Source organism: Erpetoichthys calabaricus, chromosome 12 (genome assembly GCF_900747795.2).
Source record: "Erpetoichthys calabaricus chromosome 12, fErpCal1.3, whole genome shotgun sequence".
Taxonomy (NCBI): Eukaryota; Metazoa; Chordata; class Cladistia; order Polypteriformes; family Polypteridae; genus Erpetoichthys; species Erpetoichthys calabaricus.
This window is the reverse complement of record NC_041405.2, coordinates 1797093-1823693: the sequence shown is the minus strand read 5'-3', so window position 1 is coordinate 1823693 and position 26601 is coordinate 1797093. Positions and strand designations below refer to the sequence as shown.

At 43.5% G+C, this 26601-nt stretch overlaps 2 protein-coding genes across 3 annotated transcripts in view; both read right to left on the bottom strand.

Annotated features, from left to right (window-relative positions):
• Positions 1-4335: 4335 nt before the first annotated feature.
• Positions 4336-20230, bottom strand: LOC114662224 (tripartite motif-containing protein 16-like). 2 transcript variants are annotated; one of them, XM_051935150.1, is made up of 7 exons: positions 19857-20230; positions 9609-9880; positions 7146-7241; positions 6564-6797; positions 6287-6470; positions 6146-6205; positions 4336-5312 (listed from the first exon to the last, which is right to left on the bottom strand). In XM_051935150.1, the coding sequence occupies exons 1-7, from the start codon at positions 20173-20175 to the stop codon at positions 4771-4773; spliced, it is 1707 nt and encodes a 568-aa protein (XP_051791110.1). In that variant the 5' UTR covers positions 20176-20230; the 3' UTR covers positions 4336-4770. The 2 variants fall into 2 exon arrangements, with proteins under 2 accessions (XP_051791110.1, XP_028671448.2); XM_028815615.2 differs by lacking the exon at positions 19857-20230 and adding an exon at positions 14232-14398 and having other exon boundaries at positions 9609-10234.
• The window catches only part of LOC114661672 (tripartite motif-containing protein 16-like), a 44240-nt gene continuing 33894 nt past the window's right edge, over positions 16256-26601 (bottom strand). The window contains exons 4-6 of the mRNA XM_051935162.1: positions 18178-18268; positions 18033-18092; positions 16256-17324 (exon numbers count right to left, since the gene is read on the bottom strand). Coding sequence (XP_051791122.1) covers positions 16783-17324; positions 18033-18092; positions 18178-18268 — 693 coding nt within the window. The 3' untranslated portion in view covers positions 16256-16782. The remainder of the gene's footprint in view (positions 17325-18032; positions 18093-18177; positions 18269-26601) is intronic.

Sequence of the window (26601 nt, the reverse complement as noted above, 5' to 3'; positions counted from 1 at the left end):
CAAATCTTTTAACTCTCGCAGTTAGGCCTCTTCATTGTGTAGAAACCCTACTGTTCCCTGATGGCAACACAAATTGGATGATCTACAAGTCTCCGACTTAAACTTCGAAGCTGACCAATATCTACAGACTTCTGTCATATCACCTACAGTATGTCCATATATTCAATGTCTTTTCACTGTTCCGTTATTTCACTGAGTAATAATTTCCATTTGTTAGCGCTAATCAGATCTTTGCTATCAGTTTTTTGAGACTTTCGAATTTTAGTACTTTCATAATCTCTATCTAACCTGCTCTGCATGTGTATCGCCCCAATGTTTTTGGACCACTTTACGACGTTCTACTTTGTCTTCTACTCTTTGTCTTTTCTTCTTCTACTGTTTGTCTTTTATTTCTGCCCCTGCTTGGACCTGTTAGATTTTCAATTCATCTCTTGGCACAAAGTCTCATCTCGTGGGACTTGAAATTATCTCTCTGAAAAAATCTCGTCTTGTCCCAAGATTTTTTTATATAACAGAGAGATAGGCGAATATAATGGAATGACTGGGGGAGCAGACCTGCACAGGACACTGCCTCCCCTGGAGTGCTAGATGGCAAGCCTCACTGGGTTGCAGCTGCACCTTGTATTCCCACAGAGCTTCATGGGAGTTAGCAGCAGCCCTGTTGGGTTCTGTGGATGCCACCAGGGGGAGCTGTGGAGGTGACAAAGCTCTGCTACATTGGGCTTTCACCACACCTGGGAGTGATCCAAGATCTGGCTAATGAGCCACCTGGAGCACTCCCAGAAACAGCAGAAAAGGAGCCGCCTCGCTTCACTGGGGGAGTCAGAGTCAGGAGGAAGAGGATGAAGCTTGCCACAGGAGGAGTGGAGGCAGAATGAGGAAGAAAAAACGAAGAAAAGAAAGGACTGGCCTGCATTGTGTTTTGGTGCTTGGGAACTGTGCTACCGTGGGGAGCAAAAGAAAAGCGCTTCCCCACTATAATAAAGGGGTGCTGTGTCTGCTTCTACCCCTACTCTCTCTTCTGTTTCCTTTTCCGGTGTCCTTGCGCCACCACCATCTACCCAAAGCACCATGATGTTCCAACAATGATGGATGGATTAAAAGCCAGAAGTCTGTATGACCATCAGCATCAAGTGACTCCGTGAGAACCCTAACTACAAAGAGGACTATTTCATTTATGTTAGGTAGAATGCCCAGAGGGGACTGGGTGGTCTCGTGGCCTGGAACCCCTACAGATTTTATTTTTTTCTCCAGCTCTCTGGAGTTTTTTATTTTTTTGTTTTTTCTGTCCACCCTGGCCATCGGACCTTACTCCTTTCTATGTTAACTAATGTTGTCTTATTTTAATTTATTTTGTCTTTTATTTTTCTTTTCCTCATTATGTAAAGCACTTTGAGCTAGTTTTTGTATGAAAATGTGCTATAGAAATAAATGTTGTTGTTGTTGTTGTTGTTCTGTGTTGGGGTTGGACAGCTGGAGCGCCCTCTGCTGGCCACTATATATATACTGTATATACTGCTCAAAAAACTAAAGGAACCCTTTTTAATCCGAGTATAGCATCAGGTCAATGAAACTTCTGGGCTATCAATCTGGTCAGTGAAGGAGCAGAGGGGCTTGTTCATCAGTTTCAGCTGCTTTGGTGCACTAGAGGGGGGGCAACAATGAGACGACCCCCAAAACAGGAATGATAGGTTTAACAGATAGAGGGAGGCCGCTGACAGTCTCAAGGGCATGGATGAGATTCCAGCACACAGACAGGCAGTTACTCTAGGAGAGCTTCAGAAACAGACTTCATGATGGTGGCCTGAAGGCCTGACATCCTCTAGTGGGCCCTGTGCTCACTGCCCACCTGGCACCGTGGAGCTCAATTGGCATTTGCCATAGAATACCAGAATTGGTGCACTGTGCTTTTCACAGATGAGAGCAGGTTCACCCTGAGCACATGAGACAGACATGAAAGGGGCTGGAGAAGCAGTAGAGAACGTTATGCTGCCTGTAACATTGTTCAGCATGACCGCTTTGGTGGTGGCTCAGTGATGGTCTGGGGAGGCATATCCATGGAGGGACACGCAGACCTCTACAGGCTAGACAATGGCACCTTGACTGCCATTGGGTATCGGGATGACATCCTTGGACTCATTGTCAGACCCTATGCTGGTGCACGACCATGCCCGGCCTCATGTGATGAGAGGATGCAGGCAGTTCTTGGAAGATGAAGGAATTGATACCAATGACTGACCCCCATGCTCACCTGACCTCAGTACACCTCTGGGACATTATGCTTTGCACCATCCGACGCCACCAGGTTGCATCTCAGCCTGTCCAGGAGCTCAGTGATGCCCTGGTCCAGATCTAGGAGGAGATCCCCTAGGACACCATCTGTTGTCTCATTAGGACATTGTCAGGCATGCATGCAAGCACATGGGGGGACATACAAACTACTGAATACAATTTAGAGTTGCTGCAATGAAATGTCGGCAAAATGGACATTTGTTCCCTTTGATTTTCAGGATGTCTTTGAATTCGCCCCTCTGTCGGTTGATCATTTTCATTTCCATCCTTTTGTTCCTCACACATCACCATATCAGTATTGATAGCCAGCAGCATTTTTTTTCCCATTGAGATCTCGTGTGTTTTCAAAGTGTTCCTTTCATTTTTTTGAGCAGTTTATATTATATATGTACTGTACATAAAATCCAACATCTCCCTGTCTGTCTGTATGTCTGCTTTCCACGAGAGAACTACTCAATGGATTTAGATTGGGTTTTTTTTCAATAATTTACTTGAACATTCCAGATGATTTTGTGACTTCTCTCATTGCTCCAAGTATCATAGTTCACTTGCGGTACCAATTTATTTTCGTGAATGCAAGAGAGCAGCTGTGGGCTAAGGGGCAGTGGAAGCGTGATGTCAGGGGTGGGGAGCGGGGCGGGCCCTCCTCAGTCATGTGGCCGCCTCTGTTTGAGTCACTCTACCTCTCACCACGTGTTGGAGCGCACCTCGCCTCTGATTAGCTAGCGATACCCGTTTGTTCAACAGACATTATCATCTAGAGATTGTTATGGAGTGACGCTTGCTGTTTTTGAGAGGGAGGTCAGAGCTATGTGTGTTTCAGAGGGTAGCTACTCATTGGCAGAGATATCACAGCCATGTGCATTTCTCCCAACACGGGGGACGCTCTCCTGTCAGAGCCGAACACGATCAGATACAGTGCCAATGTCTGACATTCAAGTGTACCTATCATCTGCTTGGCTATAATTACATTTTGGTTTTTTTAATTGATTTTTAAAGTTTGTCCTGTTTACTACATGGGTGGTGCCATGGGGGACAGCTAGTGTATATATATATATGTCCACACATTATCAACAAACTAATATTGATAATAATGGAGAATTCAAAACAGTTTGTAGGTTAGTGCTAATGTAGTAACTTTAGAGCAGCCATCTCAGCATGTGGCTCTTCAAGAATGGATTTTGTTTGTCATAACTTTACACAAATTGTCCGTGTTGATTTGATGCTCCACAGTAATCCCAGTGCTGTTTGGCTTTTCCCTTACTGGTCATCTAAAGCACTGCGGGCCGCTTTCCTAAAGTCAAATCTGTCAAGTCTGACGGTCACCCGTTAGTGTAATTTCCATAAATGTATTTTTTGAAAGGCATTTATGTGATGAATCCCAAGATTCTGATCCAGTGTGGATGTATTTGCATTTCAATGTTCCAAATTTCGGCCAGTGATCCCTAATAACCTGTTGGCCATGAAGATCAATTAACAACACGAAGATAAAGGACTACCTTGACCAGAGGTGGGCGCTCCAGGCGGACGTCAAAGTGAGTTTAGAAAGGAAATTGACTGGCACCTACTGGGCTGAAAAAACGAGACTGAGATGGAAAAAGTGGCAGATGAAAGAGCAGGGGGCAACCACAAGGAACAAAGAGGAGCAGAGCAGGATGATGTGGAATTGAAACAAAAGGGATTATCATCCACAAGATGGTTAGTGTGCTCCAGGGTGGTAGATTCAGAGCCATTCTTGATGCCTTCTAAGCAAACTACCTTAGTAGCACCAATATCAACTAGCAGCCTTGATTGATACGAGTAAACGCTCAGGAAAGCAGATAACAGACGAACATATCTGAGCAATTTAAAAGTTGTATTGTCCACTTGTGGACCATTTACCTCACACTTTGGAACCAATTGAGATCCATAGACCACAACTTCAGAAGCTACAATTCAGTTTTGCACTAGATTACATGTAGGGGTCAGATCCAAAGTTTTTTGACGTAATGTGTACATTTTAGAGGGTGTTGTTGTGTAAAGGAGATACCAAGAAGAGACAACTGGGCCTCTGGTACCAAAGGAGGGTGCCTTTTATTATACAACAATGCAATACACAAGGGTAAGATAACACACAAGAGGGACCAACAAACATATTGCAGTAAAATGAAGGGACTGCAGCCCCTCCGAGCCTCCCACCCACAAAGGGACTCTAGCAAGACCATCAGTATTCGCACTTCTTTCCCTTTCTGTTGTTATTGCACCACACTGGCCTTTCCTTCTCTCTCTTCAAAGGTGCACCCTTGCTGGCTGTCCTCACCCAACCCCTTTAGGCCTGTGTGGTGTCCACTCAATGAAGTTGGCTCGTGGTCACTTTTCATGTTGTTTTCTTAAGGATGATAAATGAATTCTAGCGTGGCCCGTTAAATTTTCCTCTTAACTTGAAAATAACTCCCAGTATGACACTCAAGACATGAAGTGATCTGCAGACCACATCAGTTACTGGTCATATGGGTTTAGATGACAGATTGTTACACTGGAATCCAATCCAAGTCCAAACCCCAGGCAGAGCGGCTCTGTGAAGGAGATCTTGAACCTGTGCAGGAGGGTCATTGTGAAGGAGACACTATAAAAGGACAGAAAGCCAGCAGGAAGGTCCAGATAGATGCCTATCCTGTGAGTGCAGAGGGCACCGATTTCAGTCTTCATGTTATTGTGACACACCACGTAACTGGAATGAGAGCAGGACAACATCCAGGACTTGTCATTGCGCCCAAGCCCGCACTCCTTACCCCATCCTTTCCTCTCCATGCCTTTGCAGGCGACTCCAATGTCAGCCCACTTGCCAGTCCACTCAACCTCCCAGTAGCAGCGAGTCCCACTTGGAACCTCGGAGCATAGAACTTGAGGCCAAAAGCCAAACCTGTCAGGGTGATTGGGATACGGAGTCACTGTCCTCTTGTCCATCACCTTCTTGTTCCCTTCAAAGACATGAAGGCATCTGTGTGCCGTATTGGGGTCCAAGGAGAGTGGACAGGAGTCTAAATGGGGAAAAAAAGAACAGGCGTGAAACAAATCTATGGACAGTGTGGGAGCAGAATGTCAAAAGGCAAAGAATTTCATTTGTGATCTCTGTGAACCTCCAAGTGTCACATGACTACTGTGATGTCACTGACTAAATAAGTCAATCTGACATCAATAAAGTGAAAGGATTCATGAATGTGCCGAGAGTCTGTGGTGAGGTGGGTGGTCTTGTGGACCAGCAGAGGGCGGCACCAGGTGGTGAGTCCTTCTGATCTTATGAGACCGTGTGAAGAACAGGAGAAGATTGTGGGAGCTGTGGACGGAGTTGCTGGACTTGGGGCATTTTGTTAAGGTGTATATAATAAAGAGTCTGAAAGTGAAAATTGGTTCACCCAGAGCCCCTCTGATGACAAAACAGGTCTTTAATCGAGATGCATCAGCTTCAATGTGTCTCGGTTATTCTCAGAACCAAGGTATGATAGCCTTCAGGCCTAATGTATATACGGGACGTATGTGTGTTGTTCATGATGAATCCCAATGTGGAGTACTGAGGAGCGATAAGATGTGCTGGCCATACTCGTAGTCAGCGCTTAAGTAGCTTGTGTTAAGATTAGGGTGCAAGAGTAGGCCAATGAATACCGAACTTGGAGAGCCCCACTCTTCCCATGTCAGTGTGTAAGTTAGTGTGTAAGAGCACCACCTGTGGAAGTCTAATCAAACCACCGAGCACCACAACCCTCTCACTTCCTCAATGTGAGAACATACGGTCTGTGCCACCTAACACTGCTCTTCTTGCAATCATGAGAACCTTCCATTTCAACTATTCAACTTAAGTTAGAAAGAGACTCACATTTTAAAAAGTGACTTCTACTCGTTAGACTGTCCAGGTTGTGATCCACGCAGTTAACATCTGAGGAGAGAAAACAAAATGTGATCAGGAAGCCCACATCTCCCACCTCAGGGGTCTGAATGAATCCACCAAAGAGGTCACCTGAGGACACCCAACCCACCACACTCGTCTCCCTGCTCTTCAGGAACTTCCAGTCACGGATATCCTCCAGATTCTTGTTCAGATCGGACAGACTGGTCTTTAGAGTCGTGGGGAGAAAGTCCCTGTTAATTGTAAGGGCGGGTACCCCTCCATCTTCAACAGGAACACAGAGAGATGGGAACCTCTATGTGAGGAGAACAGAGGGGAGAAAAGCATGAGAGACAGAGACCTGTGCGTCAGACAGGCTTGCTGGTGTCATGTAGATCAGTTGTCTCACCTGGAGGAAGTGGATGTGGTCGTCCGTCTGTAAAAGTACGGCCATCTCGGCGTCTCTCCTCCTCAGCTCTTTAATCTCCTTCTCCAGTTGTCTAATGACATCTTCAGCCTTTCTCTCTTCCTTCCTCTTGTGATCTCCAATCAAATTAGTGACCTCCAAACGCAGCCTCTCGATGGATCGAAGTACAGACTTGAGCATCTCCTCGTGTTTCCTCATCTCTCTCTCTGCAGATCTCTGATTAGAAGAAAGCAGAAATTCACTTCCACTCCAAGTGTTTTAGAGGAGCTCTTATTAAAAGAGAAGTGGATAAATTACAAAGGGTAAAGGTATGAGGGCAATGCTGCCACCAGTTTGTTCTGAGATTATTAGGCAGAAGAGAAGACAACAAGCGCAGCTTTGCTTTTATGGTTTTTACTACTTAAAATTCAGGTCTAATATGTGAAAGCAGTTACCAGTCCCTTTACTCGACAGCAATATAATTTAATTTTCACCAACAGCAAATCTGGTTATATATATTTGTATTTTGTTTTCAACTCTCATCTCTCTTTCGATTCCATTGTCTCATCAAGACATACCACTTACCTGAATCCCCCGTACCATCTCCTTCATCTCCTTCAATTTCTTCTCTTTCTCCTCAATTCTCTTTTCCATTTCAGACTTTCTTCTTTCCATCCGAATCTGTGTGGAGAAAAAAGTGGAGTCCAGCAGGGGATTATTAGGGAGAAAAGGTCAGAAGAAGAATGAGGAAGAAAAAGAGGAGCAAATGGACAGAAAATGAGCATCCTGGAGATGAATTAGTGAGAGACCTCAGCAACAGGGGGGAGAATTGTGGTCAACTGAAAAAGAAGATCGAAAAAGAGAAATGAACGATCAGAGTGATGGGTCTTGTGGAGAGACCAAAACGTGAAGAGTTAATTGAAGGTGGAGGAGTGAAAAGTCAAGACAAAAAAAAAAAAATCATGAGATTATTGAATTTCTCATTAGACAAAGAATCAACTAGACAAGTGACAAACCAGCCACACGTCACATAAACTTAAACTCATTGCTCAGTTGAAGCCCCTTTGGCAGGCAATAGCCTGGGGTCTTCTTGGGTCCAACCAGGAAAGCTCCACACACACACACACACCTGGATTTGGGATTTTCTGCCATACTTCTCTGCAGGTCCTCTCATGTTCTGTCAGGTTAGATGGAGACCATCGATGGAAAGCTACTCTCAGGTTTCTCCACAGATGTTGGATTGGATTCAAGTCCAGGCTCTGCCTGGGCCACTCCAGGACATTAATAGAGTTGTCCCTAAGCCACTTCTGTGTTGCCTCCTCTTCAGCCAGTCTGATGAGCAGAGCACTCTGGAGCAGGAATTCCATTAAAGACATCTCTGTGCTTTGCTCCAGTCAGCCTTCTTCTTGTCTGTCTGTCCAATCATCCACATGAAGCTACTCAGCTCCTGGAGGACTGATTTGTTTTTTTTTTTTAATTTGCCACACTAATTCCTCAAGGAGGTAGGTCTGGAATGTTCCGTTTTCATTGATTTTCACAAGCACAACTTTTTGCAATTTCTATGTGAGCTCAGCTCAAGAGTAACCCTCTGACAGGTCATTTCAACGTTCCTATTTTCTGTATTTTCTTCTTTTTCATGTCAAAAATCCACCCCTGTCAGTAAAACTGACCCCCCAGTAGCAGACACTGAAACATCAACAGAGCAGTGTTAGGTGGCACAGACTTTATGTGGTCACACTGGGGAAGTGAGAGGGTTGCGGTGCTCGGAGATTTGATTAGACTTCCACAGGTGGCGCTCTTACACACAATGTCATGGGAAAAGTGGGACTCTCCAAGGTGGGACGCACCCTAATCTTAACACAAGTTACTTAAGCTCTATGAGTATGGACAGCTCAGCTTATTCACTCCTCAGTACTCCACATTGGGATTCATCATGAACAACACATATACGTCCCCGCATATACACTAGACCTGAAGCCTACTATACCTTGGTCCTGAGAATAACAGACACATTGAAGCTAATGAATCTCGATTAAAGACATGTTTTATCATCAGAGGGGCTCTGGGTAAACCAATTTTCTCTTTCAGACTCTTTATATATACACCTTAACAAAATGCCCGAAAGTTCAGCAACTCAGTCCACAGCTCCTACAATCTTCTCCTGTTCTTCACTCGATCTCCTATGACCAGAAGGACTCACCACCTGACAGTGGAGGTGCCACCCTCTGTTGGTCCACATGCCCACCACACCACAGACTCTTGGCACATTAATGAATCCTTTCACTTCATTGATGTCAGATTGGCTCATTTAGTCAGTGACATCACAGCAGTCATGTGACACTTAGAGGTTCACAGAGATCACAAATGAAATTCTTTGCATTTGATGATCTGCTCCCCTCAGTTGAGGTCTCATAATAATAATACATTTTATTTATATAGGGTCTAATGAGAAATTCAATAATAATAATAATCAGAGATTCAATAATCTCTGATTTTTTTTTTTGTCTTGACTCTTCACTTCTCCATCTTCACTTAACTCTTCACGTTTTGGTCTCTCCACAAGACCCCTCACTCTGATCGTCCACACTATCCATAGATTTGCTTCACTCCTATTCATTTCAGTCCATTCAGGCTCCTGTCCACTCACCTTGGACCACAAAACTGCACACAGTTGCCTTCATCTCTCTGAAGGGAACAAGAAGGTGATGGACAGGAGGATAGTGACTCCATATCCAGATCACCCTGACAGAACAGGATATCAGTCAATGCAGCTTTGCCATCACTTGAGGTTGACATTTTGTTGTCTACAAAGGTACTAAAATCCTATTTTCAAAAAACGTGTTTTACATTCAATACTTATGCATTGTATTGTGTTCTCACAGCTATTTCTGAAGATGACTCAAGGGTACAAATACAAATAACAATGTGACATCCGTCTTTCTTTCTAGTTGATCCTGGAAGAACACCACGACACCTCACTGTCCCGACCGACCAACCGCAGCTGCTTTGCCCAGTTTGCCCTTCCTGTTCCTAACGTCCCATCCTTACCTGTCTACGGGCTCTCTCTCTGTCCGGTGTCACCGTGTCGTGACTCTTGTGTTCTGTCGCCGCGCACAGGGAGCAGACGCAGGTCTTGTCTGTCCTACAGTATATTTCTAGGATTCTGTGATGTTTCCTGCAGAGCTTCTCTTTGAGGTTGCCACTCAGCGCCTCCACTTTGTGTTTTTTGAAGGCCTGAAGCTCCTTGTGTGGCTGTAGGTGAGTCTCGCAGTAAGAGACCAAGCAGGTCAGACACGTCTTTGAAGCTTTCCGTTTTCTCCCTGGACACACGTCACAGGGCACGTCGTCAGGTCCGGCGTAACTCTGAGATGGACTGACGTCGACCTTCACTCCCTTCAGCCTTTCTAGTAGATCTGCCAATGTGGTGTTTCGGTTCAGCTCTGGCCTCCTGTCGAATGACCGTCTGCACTCGGGACACCTGTAGACCCGCCACGTATCCAGCTGGCGCCAGTAGTGATCAATACACTTCACGCAGTAGCTGTGTCCACAGGGGATAGTCACTGGCTCCTTCAGGACATCCAGGCACACCGCACAGGTGTACCGATCCACAAAGAGGGAAAGTGGAGTAACTGCCATTGTGAGGTGAGATCCAGTCGGACGCCTGGGTGTTACTCCTGAGGAAACAAAAGGTGAAGTTAAGTAAACTCCCAAAATGAAAAGATGACACACCTGTCTCCATTATCTTGTAGTGGTAGTGTCATGCATACAGATGATGGCTCACTTAAATACTCGCATTGTTGAAGAATGTAAATAACAAGCTTGTTAATGTGAACAATGACGCCAAATGACATGGAATGGCAGATAACGGAGAATCAGGCGTATCATCACATAGGAACTCGACCAGAATGAGGAGTGAGCGGATTACATTTAGTTATCTTAAATTTCACGTGTTACACCTGAGGTTTGAAAGTTGAAAGAGCAACTTATGAGAAGGACCTCACAGTCGTCACGGACTTGTCGTCATGGACTTGTCACGATCTACAGAAGGTCGATCAGATGGTAGAGGAGAGAGCAATTAGGGCTGTTTGATGTCTTAAAAGTTCACATCATCACGTCAAAACATCAATACCATCACCTCTTCGGAGGGTTGCAGAGCATTTAGCGTATGACGCAGTCGTTTTGTCATCTCACCTCAACACACGTAGTGGTATGCAGTAATGTTCTAACGATGATTCAAAGGTGACTCATTCCAAGTTCATTCACAATTACTATAAATCGTGATGCCGTATTGGCACAAAACTCTACAATTAGATCTGCATCATCATAAAATGGATTTGAAAAAATGTCTACCAACAGGAAAGTCCAGTTTTTATATTTTGAGAAACTAGAAGCCACTTAATTACTTTTCCTCACTCGCTCTCCTCATCTGCTCCCTTTCTGTCATCTTCTGAACAAAAAAAAAATACAACTCAACACGTGTTACAGAAGAAACAAAAATGGTGCGTCGTCGTGTTTCACCGTGGCTTGGCTATAGCACGCGTTTGGCCTTTTCTTATCATCCAATCAGACAACAACCCACAAAAGACACGTAAAGCGGAGCGCTGAGTGGGACGGCGAGTGTGTGACGTACGATGTGCATGCAGGAGGACAAGGACGGTGGCTTTAATAAAAAACATAAGGCACTGCTTTGATGAAAAGTGGAATCAGTTAATTCAGATTTGTTATCTCAGCACGATGTGCAATTACACTCCTATCATAGTGTGGATAGAGGAAGGAGGACAGCATGGATTATGGAAACAAAAAAAACAATAGAAAGGTTTATTCTCCTTTAAGGTTACAATGAGGATTAAGGTGCATTAAGGGATGTCACAATAAGTAGAGACAGAAGCTCAAACACCTCACGTCCCCGACTGCCACGTCTCCATTGTCACGGCCATCTGCTGCTCTGATGTTTCGTTCGCCCCCAAAGATTCTGTCACCTAACATTTTGTGATTTGCGCTCTTTTGCACCTCTCGGTCCCCTTTGTTACTTGTGGACCCTCCCAACTCCCACAGTCCCCCCTTTTAACCCTTTTGTCTCTTTGTATAGTGAGCTGCACAGGGCCCTCTCCTGTGGACCTCATCGGTTACGGGAAGCCCAGTGAGGTCAGGCCTCGGTTTTAATTTGCCTTGGGTGAAGTCTACTGGCCACAGACCTTCATCCTGGCAGGGGCCAAAAACAAATGCTGGGAAGCTTCAGGAGCCACTGGTACTGGTCCACACGTGAAGCACTTGGCCTCCATGTGCACCACGGCAGCTCGTCAAATGTTAGGTGTGACACCCTGATCAGGTGGACCTCCCTTCACCACGGCACACATCTACTAGATAGATAGATAGATAGATAGATAGATAGATAGATAGATAGATAGATAGATAGATAGATAGATAGATAGATAGATACTAACCAGGGGATCTCTGGCGCCTCCTGCTGTGAACAGGAGTGCCTGACAGCTTTCTTGTGAGGTGGGCGAGATAAAAAAACAAAAAAGTGACAGCTGCAATTTGGCACTTCAAGGACATTTTCTGACAATGTTTCCAGCCAATTGGTGATGGCTCAGCCCTAAAGCATCGTCAGGTGTGGAGTCCACGTCTCAGGAGAGTCACTAGCACACTAGTGAGTCTTCATCTGGAGTATTGTGTACAATTTGGGTCTCCCTAAAAAGACACAGCAGCACAAGAGGAAGTCCACAGGAGAACGACAAGGACCACGGAGGATGAAGAGGGCTCAGCTATGAGGGAGAGGAACACTTCTTCAGTTTAAGCAAAAAAATAAAAGGGCAACACAACTGAAGAGTTCAAAATTATAAAGAGAATTATTAACAGTGGACCCCATTTTAAAATGTATTTAACAAGAACAAATGAACATGCAGCAGTTGAGAACTTGTTAAGGGGAAATTAATTATACACAAACATTACAAAGTTTTACTGCACACAAACAGCCACAGACACATGGAGAGTAGGACTTCAGGGACCTTCAAAACGGCAACTTTTTATTTTAGAGACAAATAATTTCACTTTTTTCCATGCGTGTTTTGCTTTGAGGCCCAGAGAGGCCCACCGTCTCAACAATTTTGTCATCTCCATTTTCTATAAAAACACAAGATTAAAACTGTCCTCGGCCATCGCTACCAAAAATGATGAGAGAAAAACAAACATTTTGGTTTTGGGTGGAACATTCCTTGAAAACAAAAATACTGTAAACAAATATGGAAACACAATAATAGATGTGCAATATAAAGAATTCCGAGGCTTTAAGGTCCATGTGTGGCGAGTTCTAGTGACCCATCATCGCACCGGTGAGGGACAGCGTGTGGCATGCTGGTTGCACATGTAAGTAACAACGCATTCTGTACACAAAAGAATAAACTTAAAATGATAGTGTTTGGGTGGCACGGTGGCACAGTGGTAGCGCTGCTGCCTCACAGTGAGGAGACTTGGGTTCACTTCCCGGGTCCTCCCTGCATGGAGTTTGCATGTTCTCCCCGTGTCTGCGTTGGTTTCCTCCCACAGTCCAAAGCCATGCAGGTTAGGTGCATTGGCGATCCTAAATTGTCCCTAGTGTGTGCCCTGCGTTGGGCTGGCACCCTGCCCAGGGTTTGTTTCCTGCCTTGCTCCCTGTATTGGCTGGGATTGGCTCCAGCAGACCCCCGTGACCCTGTAGTTACGATATAGTAGGTTGGATAATGGATGGATGGATGACAGGGTTATAAAATGAATGTGCAATATGATATACGGAGCATTCACTTTCCACACACTCTGTTGTGTTGTAGATTTAATTTTAAATGGTTCACTTTGCCATTTTTGCCCTTCCATTCACGCTCTATATCCCATAATAACAAAGTGAACACGTTTTCAGAAAGATTTGCAAATCTATTACAAATCAAAACCTGAAACTTGGCTAATAAACGTTGCAGACATTATATATACGTATGTCATATTCTACATATATGCTGTGTGTTGAATTGTGTTACTGTCTGCCGCCTTGAAGAGACTTGCAAGTCCGAATTTCATTGTACTCCACAAGTGACAATAAACTTTATTAAAACTCATAAATTAAAACTCAATGAACTACCTGTTATTAAAACTCATTTCGTGCCTGTAAAACTACAAGCGCATGCAGTTTTCTGACCGTAACGTAAAATGTGCAACTTTAACGCAAAGAAGTAAATGGAAACCACAAAGAAGAGGACAAGAACACAGACATGGAATCCCGGAGCTGTGACGTCATGGGCAGGATGGGCTTTGTGATATAATATAATATAATATAATATAATATAATAATATAATATAATATATTAACCTGCTGAGTGTTGTTCGGTTTTCTCCACATTTATGTTAGTTATTTCTCTTTGATTTGTTCCTAAAAGTTTGAAAACGAATTTCACTGGACTGTGGAATCTCTTGCGCTATTTTCTTGAACCTGCGTCAGCCATCTCAGCAGCCGTACAAACCTGGAAACATCCCATTAACGCTAAACGTTTCTGGAAACTGAATTCGGTGTGCAGCGGATTAAAAACAGACGGGCCAGAGACACAAACAAACTGGTTATGAAATCCGAATTGGACGTAAGATCAGAGCAAGACAAGCTAAGGTGCTGCGACAGATAACGGTAACGAGCTGCGTTTCACTCACGCTGCTGTGTCGGATAATCTTTGCACTTTGAGGAGGAGCCGACGACTAGAAGCCACAGGACAGGAGCGCTGTCACCCAGGGATGCTGCCGTATCGACAACGCGACGAGCTTCTGAAGCGCTGGTGTGTCGCAGGGTAGCTACACTTATGGGAAGCCACTGCGCATGTCACGTTTTAATTAAGCACCCGTACGTGCCGTCACGTCACCGCTACCTGGCGCTTTAAACTCTGATTGACACGGTGGGAGTATTTAATCGCTTGGATATTGTGAATTTTTGTAACTGTTTTATCTCATTAAGATGTATTACTTATTATGAGTTATAAAATCTTTTTGGGGAAATGGTACGGACAGCGACATGTCGTAAGCTGATGCGGAACTCAAATGGAACCAGCCTGCTACGAAGACGGGACATCGCCACCGTCAGAAGCGCGATCGGTTAGCTGAGCTGAAGGTGGCTTAAGGGGGGTGGGTGGGCTACATTTCGTACTCTGAAGATCGCCTGCAGCTCTTTGCTTGCTTGTATGTTTTTGCTCGGCTCATACGTTACTGGTGTTCGTTTTCGATATCGTGGTTTGGGGGGCACGGTCATCAGGCCAGAGAGGCAGCCCGTGAGCATCGATTGGGTCGGACCCTCGGGTCGGCTCGCAGAGAGCCAGGGGGAATAGCGTGGCGCACGAGTGGCTTCTGAGCCCAGGTGAGGGACAAATTAGGGACAAGCGACAGTGAGCGCGTGGCCCCGCTCAAGACCCGAGTAGCGGTGGGCGAACGATGCCAAGGACGACCAGAGATCGGCGACAAGAGGCCGAGTCCATTCCTCCGTCTGCCGCACGTTATAATATTATTAACAATGTACATTTTATATATGAAACAGTGGCGCTGTTTTTGATTTGTAGTGGAGTTACAAGGGGAATCAACAGCGTTTGATTTAATTTCTTGAATAAATAAACTTTATAATGCATGTTAATATGGGAGTATTACACCGAAATTGAAAATCAAATAATAAATATTCTGTCGATTATATCAAAGTCGTTTCTTTGTTATTGATGGATTTCAGACAAGTTTGGAGATTCACGTGGAGTGTCATGCAGTCAATGGTGAGTGTGGCACTGCCCATCTATTGTGTAGTTCGTCAGCACCAAGTCGTATTTGTTTAGTGAAGCCACCTGTATTAGGAGGTTGGGTGACTGTGCTGTCCCCTCCTGTCCTCTCCTGTCTTGTCTGAATTACCTTTATTGTCCACAAGTGCAGGTTTGCTTTGATGCAGAGCAGGAGACATGGAGTCAAATTCAAATGAGTAACCTCAGTCTACGCATAACAAACAGAATTCGAGTATATTCAGTATATTCACTTACTTAAACAAAACTGGATTTGGCCTGTTTACATATTTTATTAACATCAGTATAAATCTATTGTACTGCTATTTGTTTTAAATGCTCTCAGCAAGGAGAAGGTACAATTCAAGCAGCGCATCTGCTCCTTCACGCTCTTCTCTGCATTTCTTTTTGCTCTTTTGTTAAATAATTCTTGAAGGCCTAGTTTGCGATAGTTAGTTTAAATTATGGGGTCCATCACTGTGCCCTGTGGAGGTCTTCTCAATGTATAATGGGGTGCAGAAATAGAATCATCTCCCTTTAGAATCTGCTCTCTGTTAAGGAGGCCGTAGGGTGAGATTGGGGTCCGCCTGTCACTCCTGTAGATTTCTGTTTATGCTGTCAGGCTTCATGCAGCTGATTTATTATTTAAACAGATGGGCTTTTAATTTTGAAAATAAATATGGTCTGCAACAAATTGTTGTAAATGCAGCATACAAAATGGCCAAAGTGGTGTGAGGCCTCCAAAATATTTCAACAAAGCAGGCCAGATATCCAAACTGTCCCGTCCAGAAAAACTTCACTCCTCCGCAGCCCGAGTGGTTGGTCCAGTGTACATCGGGCCAACTTGGGTTTGGCTTCCAAAGTTCAAAAATACATAAGCAATGTGGCGAAATATATCATCACAGTTTCCAATATGGGAGGGGATTATTGTAAACCCCTGGCATGAAAAGAGATGGATGACAAAGAATCTTTATAAAAGGAGGATTTTATTTATTTACAAAAAGAAAAAAAATTATATATAAAATGCTCAAAGGAGCTAAAAAGGGGCACAAGCAGTTGCCAAACAGGAAATCCAAAAAGAAGTGCCAATCCAGTTTACTAAATGGTAATCCTAAAACAGAAGGAATAGAGCAAAAACAACAGAAAATTAAATCAAAATGGAGATGGAGTGGTCAGTGGGAGTACTGGATATACATTGGGGGTCTGGGGACACCCCTTATGGAGAGGGATGTTGGCTGGGGGCTCAGATCTCTTCTTATTTTTTAAATGATGACCACATTGAATAATGCAGGACCACTGACCACAGCTGTCCAGCGTCATTCTGGGGTGGAGTTTGTGTGTGTGAAGAACCAGGAATGAAATGACAAATGAACTCTAAAAGTAATCTCTCCAAAATAACAAGACAGTCCGTGTGACAGAAGACATGAAGTGACCTACAGATGACACCAGCTAAACCACTATGGAGAGCGAATTGTGACACTGGTGTCAAGTCCAAGCCCAAAGCCCGGATACAGTGGCTCACTGAAGGAGGCGTTGAACGTGTGCAGGAGGATCATGTTCAGGAAGGTCATTTTAGGTAAGACCCTATAAAAGGACAGAGAGCCTGCGGGACAGTCCAGATACACGCCAAATGTGTGACTGGAGGGGACGTTAAATTGAGTCTCCACCTTATTGTGCCACACAGAGCACTTGAAGTGAGAGCAGGTCAAACTCCAGGACTTGTCATTGAAGCCAAGACGACACTCCTTTGTCTCTGCCTTCCTGTTGATTTCTTTATACGTCACTCCGATGTCCACCTCGTCTCCATCCCACTCAACCTCCCAGTAGCAGCGAGTCCCACTCAGAGCCTCTCTGCACAGAACCTGTTCGCAAGTGTCGAATCGGTCAGGATGGTCAGGATACGGGACGATTTTCACAGCACTTGTCACTCTGGTGTTCCCTTTGGACAGGCAGAGGCGTCGGTTTGCTGTGTTGGGGTCCAATGTGAGCGGAGAGAAGTCTGAATGGAAAAAGGAAAGGAAAACGAGTAAAGAAATCTGCTGGCACTGTGACACATGACACTGAGGATGGCAAAGTGGCAAACATAAACTATCTGTCAGGTGGGTCACCCCAGACTTCCTTCTCCCTAACTAAAGATTCCAGTTCTTCTTTGGGGGATTCCCAGGCATTCCCAAGCAGTGTGTCCAGGGCCTGCCACAGTGTCTCTGCCCAGTGGGTCATGTCTGGAGCAGCTCTAGGGGGAGCCACCTTGGGGGTATTCTTACAACGTGCCCAGACCACCTCAACTGACTCGTCTACTCTGAAGCTCTCATGAGCCGCTGAGCATCACCCTGTCATGAAGAGTCAGTTCACCCACCCTGTGAAGAAACCTCAATTCTGTGTAGGGAGATGACAACTGATGAGCTCTCAGCAGAACTTCAATGTACACAATTCTCCCACAAGGAAAGAAGGAGTTTTGGAAAACATGAACACAAGAGAGGTTCATCTGTCTGGTGTCTCGAGGTTTGTTGTACCAACATACAATGGGAAGAGAAAAAAGACAGGCCAAGATGGTGGCTGAACTCACCAAACCTGGAAAAAGTTCATACGACCACGGGCACTGTCGAGCAGCACGTTAATTTACTGTAAGGATGAGATGATCCCTCAAAACTCTAGAACGTTTAAACTGTGAAAGCCTTTACCTCAGGAACAATAAATGCAGACTTACATTTTAAAAATTCATGTCGACTCGTCATATTCTGTTGACTGCAACCTGGAGTTTTGACCACTAAGGAAAGGAAACAGAAAGTGAGCACTGAGCACCTATGACATCTGGATGGACTGAGGGGGTCAAGTAAAGACACCCAACTCACCGGTCTCACGGGTCCCCATAGTCTCTGGAAGCAAATCTCCATCAGCAGCGATGTCTCCATCTCTACGATGGTCACAGAAAGACAGGAACGTCTTGATGAGGAGAGCACAGGAAAAGAGAACATGAGCTACAAGGACTTGTGCATCACACGGGCCTACTGGAGTCCTTTAGAGCGGCCCTCTTACCTGGAGGAAGTGGATGTGGTCGTCTGTCTGTGAAAGTTCAGCCAGCTCAGCATCTCTCCTCTTCAGCTGCCTGATCTCCTCCTTCAGTTGCTTCATGAGATCTTCAGTCATTCTCACCAAACTCCATTCGTGATCTCTAGAGGGCTCACTGGCTTCTGCCGTTGGCCTTTTAAAGGACTGAATAAAAGAGAGCTGGACGTCAATAAGGAGATGTCATGGTGATGAGTTCATAATCTTATCAATGAAGCTCCATTCACTTTATATTCATTTCTGGATCTGCTATAGTCCACTGTGGTCGAGGCTGGAGAAACCCAATAGAAATGATGAAAGTGTTCAGACAGCGAGGGCACACATAATGAGTTTGGGAATTTATGGACTCACTGGGTGCTCAAATTTATTATTCTAGGAATGTCTCACACTGAGCAAGTGGTGTCCTTATTCCATAGATTGTTACTGATGGGCTCCAAGTACAGTACATATTTACACAAACACTCATTTGAATGAATATATGCATTTTTTCCCATTTCATAGCATACTTGGCAGTAGTACGTTAATCACCTGTGGTAATGGACACAAAGACTCACCTGAATCTTCACTAAGCTCTCCTGCATCGCTTCAAGCTTCTGCTCTTTCTTCTCAATCATTTTTTTTATTTCTGCTCGTCTTTTCTCCAACTGACTCTGTGTGGAGACAAAATGGTGGAGAGATGTTGGCGGAGCAGGCAGAGAAGACATCATTAATGGGCAGGCTGGCTCACGAAGAAGACGAAATGAGCTCCGTGTCTGAAGTCAGGTGTGCTTAGAAAATGAGGGGGAGGACAGGAGAGGAGGGCTGAGGGTCCGTGAATACGTTTACATGCACAGAAAAAACTGGGGTAAGACGATAGATAGATAGATAGATAGATAGATAGATAGATAGATAGATAGATAGATAGATAGATAGATAGATAGATAGATAGATAGATAGATAGATAGATAGATAGATAGATAGATAGATAGATAGATAGACATGAAAGGCACTATATCATAGATAGATAGATGACATAGTGTCACTGTGTATTCCAGTTCAAATAATTTCTCTAACTTTTCAGAAGCCCGGCATTTGGATGTTTTATAAAACAATTTTATTATCCCATGCAATCAAAGAAGAACACACCAACACTTTATTATCCTTTATCATTACGTCCTTCTCCCAGTTACGTCCATTCCCAGTCATCTCCTCACCTGTCTCCCAGCTCTCTCCACATCGGGTGTCACCGTGTCGTGACTCTTATGTTCAATCGCCGCACACAATAAGCAGATGCAGCTCTTGTCGGTCCTACAGAAGATTTCCAGAACTTCCTGGTGTTTTCCACAGAGTTTCTCTTCACGTTTTTCAGTCACCTCGTCTATTTTGTGTCTCTTGAAGGCCAGAAACTCCAAGTGGGGCTGCAGGTGAGTGTCGCAGTAGGAGGCCATGCAGGTCAGGCAGGTCTTTGAAGCTTTCCGTTTTTTACCTGGACAAACGTCACAGGGCACATCGCCAATTCCAGCATAACTCTGAGATGGGCCGGCATGAGCCGTCACCTCCTTTAGGTTCTCGATCAGTTCTGCCAATATGGTGTTTCTGTTCAGCTCAGGCCTCACGTTAAATGTTTTTCTGCACTGAGGACAGCTGTAGCCCTCCTGTGTATCCATCTGGTCCCAGCAATCATTAATACAGTCCATACAGTAGCTGTGTCCACACGGGATGGTGACCGGCTCCTTCAGGACCTCCAGACACACCAAGCAGACGTATCGATCCACAGACATGGAAGGTTTAGCTGCTGCCATCATGACTCGAGCTCCTGTCTGAACAACACGGGCGCTGTTTCTGAACAAACGAAAGTGAAAGAAACTCGACTGCTTGCCGTAATGAAATGTGGACAAACTGGTCTGCAGGGTGTACCGTTACTGTGACAGCATGGCAGCTGGGATTACAATCTATAATTAACACTGCACAGTGTGTGTCATTACGCTGACAGCCGTGCCAAATGAGCTTTAATAAACCTCTAATAAGCTCTTTAAGTGATGATGGAGTGCCACTTGGTCAAAGGTGCAGCCATTTGTTTGCTATTTCATCTTTTTTTCTATATTTAGATGAAGCCAAATGTCAAAATGCTTTCTCTCTTTATCCAAACGTGTGTGTTTCTAATTGTTCAAAATAGCAAACGTCGTAGTAGTGAAACAAGACAAACTTTAAAAATCATTAAACAAACAGGTGTTGCTAGCTTAGCGGAGGCAGTGCACTCCAACATGTGGCGAGAGGTAGAGCGATTCAGACAGAGGCTGGCACATGAGTGAGGAGGGCCTCACCCGGCTCACCACTCCTGACGTCATGCCTCCCCTGCCCCTCGGCTTTACAAAGGCAGACTTTGAGGACTCGTACTCTACCTGCTCCTTTGCAAGTTCTGTCCACTCTCTGGTTTTTAGCCGCAGGATCTTTTCAACATGAACTTGCTGACCGATCGGGTATTTCACAAACATCACAGAGTCGCTCCATGCCAGCTGTATAGGACGGTGTTATCCACTTGTCATTCAGATAGATAACATTTCCATGCACTGTGGTGGAATAGGCAAACATCAAAGTGCAATTCACAGCAACGTCCGGTTTTCCAAATGTAATCGGAGTGGTCCACCGCACACACATTGCCATGAAGGCGCCGTCATAGAATTAATTTGCTTATATAAATAGAAAGCATTTCCACTCTATTAATGTGAAAATCATCCATGATGCGAAAATGTGTCTCATTAATGTTGTGGTGAGATATACAAGTGTCTCCCCAATAATTGCAGCAGTTTGCTGCTCAAACGGTGTGAGCCCCGGAAATCCATTACATCCTCCAGTGGTGTTGACACTCAGGTGGTGGGCTGTGACTCGACTTTGATATCTGACCACTTCTTTTTAATTTCAGGCACTGTGCGACTTTCTGAACTTGAACTTTTGAGTGCCTCCACCACCCTGTGCCACTCCATCAATTTTCTTCTGTTGTTTATACCACTGCTTAAGCCACCAAATACTACATTTTTCCTTGTGTTCTTCTTTTTTTACACATGCTTTTGCCTTTGTCTTTTAATATTTGTTTTTATTTACATATTTAAATAGGCGAAATTCTAGGATGGAGGTGCTGTAGGCTCATGCATGTGTGTTAAAAATCACATTGATTGGGATTTATAAAAGAAAGTGTATAGAACTTTGCTTACGCAGTTTTATTCATCTGATTATTTTTGTGTGTACGCAAATTTCTACTTTTGTCTGTACACCATGTTTTAGTGTGAATTCTACACAAGGCATTATACATGATAGATAGATAGATAGATAGATAGATAGATAGATAGATAGATAGATAGATAGATAGATAGATAGATAGATAGATAGATAGATAGATAGATAGATAGATAGATAGATAGATAGATAGATAGATCATTTTTTATTTTTTAAAACCAAACTTTATTGAATAAACACAGAAAAAAAATCAAAACAGTAAACCAAACTCAATCTTAAGTCATACAGAAAACATGTGCACACATTACTATTGATGAATATTCAGTTTCAAAACATTACATACTCAAAATTGTCCTTTTTGTGGTCTGAGGGAAACTGTTTATCATGCTTTTATGATTGTCTAACTCCTCTTCTGACACTGAATGGTGCGCACAAACCGCCACTGACCTTTATTATACCAGAAATGTCACTATAAAGTAACCGAATATCTATACTAATAAAAGGCAAAGCTCTCACTGACTCACTGACTGACTGACTCATCACTAATTCTCCAACTTCCCGTGTAGGTGGAAGGCTGAAATTTGGCAGGCTCATTCCTTACAGCTTACTTACAAAAGTTAGGCAGGTTTCATTTCGAAATTCTACACGCAATGGTCATAACTGGAACCTCTTTTTTGTCCATATACTGTAATGGAATGCAGCTTGATGGCCATTTGTGGCGGATTCACGTATCGCGTCATCACGCCTCCTATGTAATCACGTAAACTGAAAACAAGGAAGAGCCCCAAAGAGCGCTGAAGAAAACATTCATTACACAATTGAGAAGGCACAAGAGAGCGGCTCACGTGAACTGACTGAATGCAGCATGAGTGATCACTTCGATATTGCAGAAACAAAACACGGTGTACACCGTAAGTTTAAATTAACTTTATAGAAACGCTCCCGCTGACGTTTGCAATACCATATTCGCGACATACAAGTTTAATGAGAAGACACGAGGTATAAACGAGACTTTGGATCACTTTATAACGGACTTAAAATTGCTGTAGCAAGAAACTTTTAAGTGCCGGGTCTTAGCTAACATTAAATAAAGCCGTGGACATCGCAACATCACACAAGAGAGCGGCTCACATGAACTGACTGAATGCAGCACGAGTGATCACTTCGATGAATCAAACCTGTTCAAAAAACATATTACACAATTGATAATGTAGAAAAAGAAAATGAAGCGACTGACGCATACAGACATATTCATAAGTGCAGGTACTTCGGAAACAAAGCACCGTGTAAACCTAAAGTTTAAATTAAGTTCATAGACCTACAAAAGGTTGCCATTGATTTGAGGCAAGATTGCTTTTCTCCTGTACAACTATATGTTGCATTCTCAACAGTAAGCTTGCACGGATTGGTCATATTCCAACCGGAGTGCTGAACTGACAACGTGGTATACAAAGAGAACTATAACAATCGTAAAAAAAGAAAAAAAAAACAGCGGAGAACCCATGGATTAAATAAAAAGGCTGCTTCCTTGGCGAAGCAAGGAAAAAGGAAGACCTTATATGGCGTTCGTTTAAAAAACAGCAGAAAAGCTGTGTAAATCCTGCTTCACAAAAAAACAGCAGAGCGCCTCATATGAGCAGGCAGTCAGCTAAAGAAGGGAATCAATAAATAACTATAATCGTAATAAACGAACAAAAAATAGCGGAGAATCCGCGGACTACATAAAGGAAATGGGTACCTGAACAGAAAAGTGTGTCTCAGATAGCTACACAATAACTATAACAATCGTAATAAACGAACAATAAAACAATACAGAACCGCTAAGCAAGGAGAAAGGACGGCCTTATATGGCATTTGTTTATAAAACAGCGGAGAGGCTGTGTAAAGATCCTTAAAAAAATGGTTATTGGTATATTTTCCCTCAATTTAAAAAGGTTTTCTTTTCTTCTTAATAAAAATTTAAAAGCAGTACTTCACCGCTGCGAAGCGCGGGGATTTGGATATATATATATATATATATATATATATATATATATATATATATATATATATATATATATATATATGTGTGAATGTATGTACTGTATCTATATATGTATGTCTATATATATATATATATATATATATATATATATATAAATATATATATATATGTAGATATGTATATATATGTCTATATATATGTAGATATGTATATATATATGTGTGTATATATGTAGATATGTATATATATATGTAGATATGTAAATATGTATATGTATATATATGTGTCTGTATGTGTATATATATATATATATGTGTATGTATGTATGTGTGTATTTATATATATATGTATGTGTGTGTGTATGTATGTGTGTATATGCATGTGTATATATATGTTGATATGTGTATATATTTATATATATATATGTGGGTGTGTATATGTATATATATATATGTATATATGTATATATATTTATATGTAGATATGTGTATATGTAGATATGTATATACAGTATATGTATATATGTATATGTATATATATATGTTTACATAACCTCTTTAACACACTACTTCTCCGCTGCATAGCGTGGGTATTTTGCTAGTAATTAATAAAAGACTCCCCAAACCCAAAAGTCTTCATGGTATTCCATAAAAAAGAGTGACTGACCCTATCAAAAGCTTTTTCCTGGTCAAGAAATATAAGACCAGCCCGAAAACCAAACAGTTTTGCAGCAGCCAAAATGTCCCGAATTAAAAAAATGTTATTAAAAATGGACCTGCCAGCCACACAGTAATTTTGATCAGGATGCACCAGTCTCCCTTAAACTTGGACCATCCTGTTAGCTAAGGCTTTGGAGAGAACTTTATAATCTGCACATAAGAGAGACACTGGCCGCCAGTTCTTAATGAGACACAAGTCTCCCTTCTTCGGCAGCAGCGTGATCACAGCTCTACGGCAGCTTTGAGGTAACAAACCAGTTTTAAAACTCCACCGAAACACTTCCAACAAGTCCAGGCCAATGACATCCCAGAACTCTTTATAAAACTCCACTGGAATACCATCGATTCCTGGGACCTTCCCTGTTTTCAGCTGTCCCAGGGCTGTGGTGAGTTCTGCAAAGGTCACCTCACTATTTAGATCTGCCACATCTGCATTGGGAAGCTGCGGTAAGTCCTGCAAAAAAGCTTGTTTGTCTTCACTGCCACCATCTCCATCTTCAGCAAACAGAAGTTCATAAAATTCGTGGACCACCTGCCTTATTTCACTGGGCTCTTGTGTCTTTCTGCCATCGGGTGTTCTTATACAATGCAAGAGTTTACTCTGCAAGTTTTTTTTGTCTAAACCAAAAAAGTACTGCGTTGGTGCATCCATCTCAGTCAACCGCTGAAAGCGGGCCCTCACTAACGCCCCCTGAGCTCTCGTCTCAAGCAGGTGGGCCAACCCCAGTTTAGCAGTAGTCAGGCTCGCCTGCAGCTGCTCATTTGGACCCTTCTCTAGTAGCTGTTGAAACTCAGCTATTTGATTTTCCAAAGCTGCCATTTCTGACCGCAATACTTGGGTGACATTTCTGGTATACTCCTGACACAAGGCCCGGATGTGACTCTTCCCAACCTCCCACCACTGTTATAAGCTGGTGAACTCCTTCTTCATAGCCTTCCAACCTCCCCAGAAATGAACAAATAACTCTTTAAAGTTCTGATCTTTAAGGAGGAGTGTGTTAAAATGCCAGTATGGACTACGGGGTCTGTACACGTTAAAAAGAAGTGTACAACACACCAGACTGTGATCGGAGAAGCCAGTAGGCACAATAGAGCACACTTTAAATAAACCTAACAGGTGCTTAAAACTGTAAAAATGATCGAGTCTTGCCATTGAGATTGTGTTTCCACTCGTCCTCCCCCACGTGTATTGCCGACAGGCCCCATTTTTATACCTCCATTCATCTTCCAGCCCAAAGTCCTTAATTATTTTTCCCAGAGCTCGCGCTGAGCGAGGGTGCGGTTCCAGTCCATTGTTTCTGTCCATCCTTGAGTCAAGTGTACAATTAAAATCACCACCTAACACCACCACTTCCTCAGGGTCACACTCAGATAAAAGATCTCATAATTTGTTAAAGAAGTGGAGCCTCTCCTCACCCTCATTCGGGGCGTACACGTTAATAAAAGTGACAACACTGCCTTGAAGTTTTACTGTCACTTTCAAGAGTCTCCCTTTCACCAGCTCATCAGTCCTGCAGACTTCTACTTGAAGCCCTCCAAGAAATAAAATGGCCACTCCAGCACTAACGTTTGTCCCGTTGCTAAAGAAAATGTCCCCTTTCCAATCCCTGCTCCACTCCCACTGATTTTGCTCATCAATGTGGGTTTCTTGTAGAAAGGTGACATTCAAATCCTTTTGTCTGATAAAATCAAAAAGTGCGACCCTCTTATCATTAATATTTAGGGTTCCTATGTGTACACTTGCCATGGTACCTGAATATAAAGATGAACACACAATGAAACACAGGGACCACCACAAATACTGTGGAGTGGATTTAACAGGGGGCTTAGCCATTAGGTGGTGTTTAAATTAGACTGTTTCCTCAGTTTACTGGTTAAGTTCTTGAGCCTCACTAGCTCTTTAACGTGAAACATCGTGGAGACTGCTTTGTCCCGCCGCAACCCGCGGACAGACGATATAAAGAGCTCAATGTCTGGAAAAACTCAGCCACGTCCACCCCCTTTTTACCGGCGGTGTTCACCAAAAACTCTTTTACACTCTGAGCGCTGTAACCCCCCTGGCTTTTAACTTTGGAGGCAGCAGACCCATCGGAGATATTGCCGTCATTGTTCTCTTCCCCGACATTCCCCGCAATCGAAACGTCATCGGCCGTCTCTGCGAAGACGGGAAAATCCTCCTGACAAGGACCATAGGCGGGATCCTCTCCAATGACCCCCGAGCCCTGACTTAAAACAAGTTTCTTACGTGCCCGCTCTTCTCTTTCACCTTGCCTCTTCTGAGCAGGGCGTTTAAA